The 9,813-nt window shown below is 34.2% G+C and overlaps 1 protein-coding gene across 4 annotated transcripts in view; it reads right to left on the bottom strand.

Moving 5' to 3' along the window:
• Positions 1 to 1,171: 1,171 nt before the first annotated feature.
• Positions 1,172 to 9,813, bottom strand: part of Liprin-gamma (liprin protein kazrin) — a 212,433-nt gene continuing 203,791 nt past the window's right edge. For 3 of the 4 annotated variants that reach the window (XM_089107912.1, XM_089107906.1, XM_089107917.1), the window contains exons 15-17: positions 9,259 to 9,442; positions 3,695 to 3,718; positions 1,172 to 1,594 (exon numbers count right to left, since the gene is read on the bottom strand). In XM_089107912.1, the coding sequence (XP_088964038.1) occupies positions 1,367 to 1,594; positions 3,695 to 3,718; positions 9,259 to 9,442 (436 nt within the window). In that variant the 3' untranslated portion in view covers positions 1,172 to 1,366. The remainder of the gene's footprint in view (positions 1,595 to 3,694; positions 3,719 to 9,258; positions 9,443 to 9,813) is intronic. The other variant, XM_089107920.1, reaches the window with a different exon arrangement.

Genomic DNA, 9,813 nt, shown 5'->3' with positions numbered 1-9,813 from the left:
TTGTTTTCATATAGTTCTCCGACTTGATAAAAAATTCTTTTGTATTTTTATTGGATCTTTTAACACATTATTACTACTGCTAGGAATGTGTTACAGTATCTGCCGCATGAGGCTGATACCCTTCTCCTCCATTTCGTCCTATGTATACCTTCTATTTTGGCCACCTCCCAAAAATCTCCAAAATGTTAGGCTCGGTTGTAATAGAGGGGAGAACTGGATTAATCCCTTGGTATGCCTCGATTTAGAAGGAAAAGCGTCTTGGCTGCCACCCAGGTGAATCTTTTGGCACCAGAGAAGTAGAAAAAATCTATTATGTTCACCCAAAATGGTGCTACCAACTAAAATGGAAGTAAAATTCAGGTCTCTCATGTTCCCAGTAAAGAAAATACGTTCAATATCATTGGATAATCTAAACAGAATATTTGAGCCTGTGCCCCTCCCCTCCCCCCACACTGAATTTTGTTTATTACGACTTATTCGTATTTTTTATCAATATTTCGCCCTTTTGGTTCTTTTCTATTATTTGTCCCCTACCCTCTCGAAATATGTTTTGTCTTATGTTCCTGAGGGGGCAGGGGACTATGTTTTTGGCAGAATTTGAAGTTCCAAATATTTGTTGTTAGGAGTAAAACTGAGACGGGGAAAGTAAAATAAACATGATTTGTATTAATTTTTGTAGAGTTTGTTTGCCTTGTCATCGCAAATTTTGATAATACATCATCAAGTTTACATCCAGAGTCTGAAATTAAAGATCAGCATTACATTGCAACATAATAACTCAACAAGCATTCTATGGACAGTAAATTGGACGTATGGAAGTTTCATCTCATAATTTTTTCACGAGATAATGTCACACTTCTGATAGCAGTATTTCCAAACGTTGTTACTGTTGCATGCACTGCTCGTATGATCTTTTTAAGTACGGTCAGCTGTAGTTTTTTATTCTGGATTGTTCTGGTGCAACAGAAATTCCATCACTAATAATTCTTTCTGTGTAAATAAAAAGAAATAAAAAATTTATGGTGAAGGACCTACAGCTAAATGAGTTTGATCATTTCTTGAACAATTCGGTTTTACCATTTTTCAAGGTGTATATAGAGTAGTCAGGATGTAAAAACCTATTGTTGTCGTCCAGTTAAAAACAAAAACTAAAATCAATAAGTTTTCAATGTATTGAAAATCAAAACGAAAAATAAGAGATCTATACTTTGAATGGAATGTACGTCACGAACTATCACTTCACATTTTCTTCTTTTTTCTTGGAAAAAAAGGATATGTGTCAACCGGCTGAGCTGTTAGCCACGATTCATTTCTTTTTCTGCTTCAATAGCACAACAAAAAAATTATTAAGGGACACCGATCAAGATCATATTTTGGTGATCTGCGGTTCTGCTTCTCCACTTGACCGAACTCTGCGATGCTTTTCTGAGCTTGGTCTTCTTTCATCAACTAATGATGTTGGACGAGGTTGTAGAAAACTGTAAGTTGGCACGAAAGACACAGGTGAAACCGGGGACATTGGGCTGCTAATGTATGGTGTTGTCGTATTCAAACGGTGATCGTACTTTCTCTGATTTCCTTTGTTTAAAGAACTCTGAAAAATTTAAATAAAAGAAAATAATTATAATACTTTTGAAGATGTGCTCAAGAAATTTGGTCATCGTGGTTCTGATATTTGTATTGAAGCTTAAGAGTGTATTCATATATTTTTCCGTTTTTGGGGGGAGGGGGATAAGAACACGTATTTTTGGAAAGTGATTCATGTTAGACAACTGTCTTAAAAAATATGGTTGTCCTGACCTTTTTATTTCATTGACTTTTAATTCGTATGTTTTGTCCGATTTTGGTAGGCCGGTGAGAAGACTACTCTCTAGAAGACTCCTCATCATATAAAATCACTGAATCTATATTATTTTTAATAAAAGTCATAAAAAGAAGTGTACATTGTAGCTATATGGGACGAGAGAATTATTCGAGCAACTCTTGCAGTGAAAATTAAATAAAAAAAATAAGTTTTTTCAACTGAAAGTAAGGAGAAACATTAAAACTTAAAACGATCAGAAATTATTGCGTATATGAGGCGGTTTGCACCCTCGTCAATACCTCGCTCTTTACGATAAAGTTCAAATTTTGTTCCAATTCTCTAAGAATGACCCTTGAATCAAAGACCGTTTAATTAGAATAAATAGCTCTTTTGAAAGTACTAAAAATAATTTAGCGTAAAGAGTGAGGAATTGACGAGGGGGCAAACCCCCTCATATACTTAATAATTTCTATACGTAAGTGTTAATGTCTCTCCTTACTTTCAGTTTAAAAAACTTAAATTTTTTTATTTAATTTTTGATCGTTTTTTTAATAACGCTGGAAAATCCTGCGCCTCCTTCATGGAAATTTCTATTCCCCCATTGAAAATTCCTCCTTGGAAAGATCCTCCCGCGTAACCCCCTCCCCCGACCCTCCACCAGAAAATTTCCCCCCTGAAATCGTCTGTATGCTTCCCAATAACCAATACTATATGCAAACAATGAGCAAAGTTCATAAGTTGCAGCCCTTCCCTCGAGGACTGTGGGGGATTAAGTCGTCCTCAATGACATATTTAGTATATTTTTTTATTATGCTGAACAAAATTGCTATCTCAAAATTTTCACCCGGTGACTTCGGGAAAAAAATGAGTGAGGGGGCCTAGTTGCCCTCCAATTTTTGGTCATTTAAAAAGGGCACTGGAACTCTTAATTTCCGTTCGGATGAGCCGTCTCGCGACATCCTAGGACCACTGGGTCGACACGATCACCCCTGGGAAAAACAAACAAATAAACACGCATCCGTCATCTTTCTTCTGGCAAAAAAAAAATACAAAATTCCACATTTTTGCAGATAAGCGTTTGAAACCTTTACAGTAGGGTTCTCTGATACGTTCTATTTTTGGGAAATTATTATAATTTAGAAGCTGTAGAAACTGGTCGAACTATATGAGAAAACTAAATTAGCAGATTAATTGCTAAGGAATAGACAATTCTCTGTCCTGGCATAAAACCGATAGACACTTAGCACCCTTGAGCTAAATGAAGATCTTACCTTAACCTGCAAAAGACAAGGATAAATGGCCATGACAAACCTCATATTTATATTAAATAGATATATTTGTATTTGCAGCTGTGTCATTCACTGCTGATATTCAGTGTGAAAGCAATCATTATTTTGTGAAAATAATCACAGATTTTTTTTTATTGGATAACGGAGCTAGTGTTCTCAATGGAAGCGGCTTGAAACAATAATAATGGATTATCCATCATTGACTGAAAATAACATAGTTTATCAGAAAAAGTTTTAGTGTTTGCGTCTTGCCTGACAAGAGGTATTTTTATTAGTAAGAGATGATTAGTTTTGAATAGCATTACAAGGAAGATCTTTTTGTAAATAAATATGCTTGGATATGGCATTAAATATAAATAATAATACAGACTAAAGCTCATATTATGTATTGTTATGCAATACAAATGTGCTATTTAGATTGTATTATATATTAGATGTATTATATGCTAATATGTCTATACTATTTACTTTAGATGTTCGTATCTTCTATCTTTACCACTTTAATCGCTAATCCCTTAAGATATTGTACCTATATAAAATGTATTATCCAGTAAAATTGCATTACAATTAGAATACCTTATTTTCAAATAAAAATACTTACTTGTGACTTCCTCAAAGTGGTAAACTGTAAAACAAAATAAACCAAGTCAGAAATACATTATTCATTAGAGGGAGGCTATCAATTAGTCTCCCTTTATTTAAATATAATTTCGTATTACCAAGGAAAGGGAAAGCAAAATGTATTCTCCTGCTTCAGAAGGGACTAGAAATTTCCGTTGTTATTGAAGTTTAAGGACATGTAATTGAATAAAAATTTAATGAGTTTCAAAAGTGAGACACTTAGATGTCAGTTTGACCAAGTCTAAGGAATAAACAGTGGGTAAAATAACATTAAAATTATTTGATTTTAATGCACTGATCATCTGGGGAAACATTCTAGTCTGCATTAGAATATTAAGTTGCTCCCTCTTTTAATTTTTAATGTTGCTCCTTACTTTCAGTTAAAAAGACCTATTTTTTTCTAATATATTAAAGGGATCAACATATTTAACGAAGAAAGAAAAACAACTGGAAACTTAAATCCAATCTAAGACACAGGAACTATAAATCTACCCAAACGTATATAATAGATGGTTTAGCGGAAAGTCCGATATTTTCTTACACGGGTCTTCAAAACGAGGTGGTAATTCCCCCATCTTCACACATATATCAAAAACAAGGTTATTTTTCTACCATCGTGTGAGCACCTGGACCCCAAAGGGATACCAATAAAATAGTTAGCATACCAGTAAAAATGGACCCTAACTTGTGTATTATCAGTTGTAGAGAACAGATTCCAAAACGGAATTATAAAAACACATGTGGTGCAAACATTGAGTTGTAAAGCTTTCCTAACGTTATTCGTCAAATTGCCATCTAACTTTTGCCAGCAAACCATTTGTTTTGCGGAGTTTCTTTTTTAACTCGTTAACAACTGGAGTGCATGTCGCTCCTATCGATGGACCAAAAGGAACACCCAAATAATTCAGAGGGTCCGATCTAGGAACAGTGATCGAGGCTATTTTAAGGGCTCTCATTGTGCATTTTCATTCGGGTTTACAATCATGAACTCAGTCATTGGTTCAATACAAAGGCATATCTTAGACAAACTCCTGAAGAGCCTCAACTGCTCTTTCCATTGAACAGAGGTTTTCAGCAAGAAGAAGTATGCCATCTGTATATGACAGGTGACTAATATCAGTATGGCCATCAATAATATAGGGTGGGATGTTTCTCGTTGCTGTCCTAGGTGCGTTATTGAAGATGGATGGAGTTAAGACTGAGCCTTGCTTTACCCCACACTTCACGGGAATAGGGTTTCCCATTCCATCGTGAGAACGGATCCGGGTTATTGAATTCTAGTACCAATTCCAAAGGCACGTGCAAATAAAAACCATTAGTTCCGCTATTTAATAAAACAACTAAAGATTGTGAATGTAAAATGGAATCAAAAACTTTAGAAATATCAACTGCGCAAACGCACAGGCTTTTTCTCATCATCTTATATCGTTTCATTATAGTCAAAACACGAAATGTGGATTTTGTACAAATTTGTACTCCAAATCCTTGTCTGAAACCAAAATTATGGTGCCCAAAATCACATTTTTTTTTTGGCGCAGAAACGGATATATTATTTTTACAAGTAACTAGCTAAGAACAGGGCATACGGTAATAGGTATATATGAATTGCATAGCATTGGGTCCTTATTCTTTTTAAGCATACATGTGACTAGTCCTTCACGTAGTTAGTTAGGGACACACTGTTGGGACCAAAATCATCTGGAATAACAAAGCTAGGAGTTTGAGCAGCCCATGTATGACGTACTGTAATTGCTCTACTTGCAGACCATCCATCTCAGGGGCTGTATCTATTTTCGGAAGACGAGTGTTAGTAGTTGTCCTTAGTGTATTCTCCCAGAGGACTAGCCATCATCGATAGCCATTGAGAATCTCCTGTGTCAGCAAGGTTTTCAGCCAAACCGGGCAGCATCATAGTGAACTCACAAAGCTACCAAATTGCTCAAGTGATATTTCCTTCGAACAAAGTTTTAATTCTACTCCGTTTCATGGAAAAAACAAAATACGTTTTCTGATGATATAAGTTTCATTAAAACTGAATATCTATATCTACGGCATAAATAGGGATAAGTTAAATAGTTTTTCTAAGATTTTCGGAAAAGTAGATGTCTTTTTTGGTTTTTATCGTTTATTTGGATCTCGTATCCAAGCTTAACAAGTTATGGCATGACAGCTCAACCAATTCTGAATACTCGACGGGTGTAAAGTAGAAGAGGGTGAAATAGTTATGTAATTTTTAAGGGGATAAGACTTTGGCAATTGTTTCTGCACTATTACAGGAAAATCTGTGTCAATTGATGGTGGGTATAAAGCAAATATTGGTGAAAAGTGAGTGTACTATTCAGTGGTTGTAATCAGATAGAAGCATTAAATAGAAGAAAACCATGTAAGAAAAAAAAACTTTTAAAAGAAGTAAAGAAAAGTAACTTCTAAAGAAGTAAAAGCTTTAAAAGGAAGGATTTGCCAACGATAGGGGACGGTATTTCTTATTTACTTTTTGGCTTGAAAATGGATGCACCAGAAGGGTCTTTCTTCTTTTAGAAATTTTTAGTTCCAAAAGTAACTTTAATTCATCTTTAACTGCATATCTAGATGCATGATAATAAAGTAAATTATGTTTTATTTTCATAGTTTAAGGCCATTCCATACCTTAAAATCATTTTGTGAGCCTCAGTGACGGCTCCCCGTCTCGAAGACAAAAGGTCCATTAGTGAAACATAAAAAAAAACAGTTATTATTCCTGAAGCCAATTTAATGAAATTTTTTCACTGGGTAATTTTTTCAAAACTTGGTTTTAACTTTCCACATGCTAAGAGGACGGGGAGGGAATGGATTCAGAAGGGGGGGGGCTGTAAACATCCGGTTAAGGGTTTTCGACTATGAAAACTTAAATGGTACATTGTTTATTGTTCCAAGCCTTTGTGCTCCAGGAATGAAACAAATAGTGAGAAATAGCTTTGAAACGAGCTCTTAAACAGTTCTCTAAGAAGTTCCAGTGCCCTGTTAATGCTGGAGATATAAAAAAGGAAAAAAGAGGCATATTAAGTTTTCAATCTTATTTCAAAATTCTCTATAAGAAAAAATGATTGACCTTCACTATAAAAATAAACAAATAACAGCTTTTATTCCCGAACCAAACTCAAATAAAGAATCTTTTCATTAGGCAGTATTTTTTAACACGTTTTCTGGTCTTCAAATACTAAGAGGGTTGGATCCTACGGGGGCTGACTTGGAGGGGGTGGTCTTTATCCTACGGTCAACAGTTTTCAACTGTTTGATTCTTATGGTATCTTTGTTATGCTTGGCAGCCTTACCACTCAAGAAATGGTCCCGAAAAGCCATTTTTGGTGCCATTTGACAATTTAAGATAGCGTACTCTGTGATGTACCTGTGCCCCACTAGCATCAGAGAAAAAAAGAGACATTGACAATGCACAGAATAAAATATGGCTTCCTCGAGTTTTTAAAAGTAAGGCTTAAATCTCTGATCGCATATTTGTGACCATGGTGAATCATGTTGTGCAGTTCTTATTTCGATCCACCGCCATTTTCAAGGGGTAACAAGGTCTTTTTCAAAATTCCCGATAGTTTTTTCCGCAATAAATTTTTACTATTAAGATAAACCGAATAATAGTTACTATTCCTGAATGAGCTTCAAATACCAAAGTTTTATCACTAGGCAATTTTTTTCAAAATATGTCCTCGAACTTTCGATTGCTAAGGGCCTTGTGTTGCAACCATGATGATTGACCACACACCTGTTGGCCTGTTGCACTTTTTATGTCTTCTAGATCTGTGACATAAAAATTATCTATACCTGATGACGAATAGCGGTCTAAAGAGGATTAGTTCACTAGTTCAAGTAACAAGCTCTTGTCATATAGTTTTTTTTCGGATTGTGAGTATCTTCATTTGTCTGGACATTGCTAGTCCTAAACTCTAGCCATGTAACTAAGTTTCTCAATAATATTCTTTGAAAATTTTGTGGATCCTTTTAAATTACTCTAGCCATGTAACCAAGTTTTACAATAATATCCTGCGAAAACTTTGTACATCCTTTTAAACACAAATATACAGTATTTCTTGATAATCTCGTGGAGACGTGAAAGGCTAAACCTTTTTTCAGGTTCATTCAACATTTTCACTGTACTCTCAAACCTCATTTAGCTCACTAGCACCTCTCCTCCGTCCCCAGGAAAAGAATTTATGTTCTTTTTAAAAATGCCTTTGATAGATGTAAAGGGAAATTGACATCCCGAGGCAAGGGTAAATGGATATTTTCTTCTATTTGCTTGCTGGAATCCCCAGGGAATATTTTTAAGTACATAAAAATTCAAATGCAGGTTCAAATGCATTAAAAATTTAAAAAGTTAAGGATGTAGAGAGCCTTTTGTGAATAGCAGACGCCCCTCATATAATCTTATGATCCCCTGGAGGTTTGGCTCTGTAAGCCTCTGAAAATGTTTTTTTCTTTAATGTAAAGGGAGATCATTTACTTGAAATAAAATCAGTTTCTTTTTCTTTTACTTTTTTTTACGCGTGAAGGCTTGAACTATCAGGGAGTTATAAGTTCAAGCTATGATCAATATCCTCGGAGCAAGGAATAAAGATGAGGGTAAATTGCTGCCAACTAGAAGATAAAATCAAAGAAGAACAAGGATCCTTAATGAGTTTATAGTTTTTTTTTTCGACAAATGCAACTATAGCGTAGCTTCAGCATATATTTAATTTTAATAAAATTAAATTAAGTTGTTTGCGAGAGCTATCTAAGAAAAAAACTATCTTTCTTTACAACGAGCGAAGCTCGGTCTCCTGGAACTTACTTACATGCTTACACTTGTCAATAAAAACAATTTTACATACCACACCATTTCTAAAAATTTATTTCTTGCTCGATAATATGGTTTGGGCTATATTCAATTTTTAAGTTTAATTTTGATGATTGACCCACAATGTGAATTCAAGGGGTGTTTTTTTCCCAAATTAAGCTTATGAAAACCCTCCACAGAAGATTTTTTGTCTGCAAGCTAAACATAGTATGCAACAAAATGGTATTAGTAAAAAAGGAACTTGAACATAGTATTAGATGCCGTATTAGATTGCTAAAATGCTATTAGAAAAAAAAAGCAAATAACTCTGATCATACCAAAATTTGTCTTTTTTTATATCTCATTTTTAAGTGACTATAGTGTGGGATTAGTTTTATCAATTATATAGTTAAAGTACGTCCACGTCAGAACAAACATAATTGTACTCAGAAGAGGGACATGAGAGAATAACTAAGGCCGTGTCGACAATTCCCCTCCCCCAAAGAAAACATTTATAAACTCCGTATTTTATTTGATCACAAATATTATTAACATTTTTTGTATATCCTGTGTGTTAGGTAACAAAACAATGTAAGGCATAATAGTATATATATATATATATATATATATATATATATATATATATATATATATATAAAGGGAAGCAAAAATTTACCTGTGTGCTTCACAGCCCCTATGCAAATTTAAATCTACCTTAAAGTCATCCTGAAATATCTTACCCTTAGCGTTAATTTTTGCAAGCCAGATAGATGAGATTCATTTTGTTGTTTGAACGTTTCAACATGTGATAGACCACCAGAAAAAGATTTTGAAAAGGCTCTGCCTAAACTCCCCCCTCCTGACAGCTTTTCGTTCCTTCGTCTTTCTGCTTTAAGCTCTTTCGCTCGTTGCTGATATCGAACCCTGTGAAATAATAAAACATTCTTACATAACATAATTTGTAATGTATTGTGCGTACACATCGATTAGGAAATAGATCAACGGGCACGTGATATGTATACACACACATACGCATACACACATATATACAGATATATATACATATATATATATATATACATATATATATATATATATATATATATATATATATATATATATATATATATATATATATATATATATATATAAATAAGGATTTTGCAACTTCTGAAAGCTTAGCAAAATTAAATCACTCTACTAAGAACAAAACCCGTTGGAGACGAGATATCCATATTATCAAGTTAAAAGCGTATATTATTCCGTTCGAAGTATTTGCGTATTTAAACACTTAA

This window comes from Artemia sp. Qi Xiang Cuo, chromosome 1, assembly GCF_049724085.1.
Source record: "Artemia sp. Qi Xiang Cuo chromosome 1, ASM4972408v1, whole genome shotgun sequence".
Taxonomy (NCBI): domain Eukaryota; kingdom Metazoa; phylum Arthropoda; class Branchiopoda; order Anostraca; family Artemiidae; genus Artemia; species Artemia sp. Qi Xiang Cuo.
This window is presented reverse-complemented; position numbering and strand designations above follow the sequence as displayed.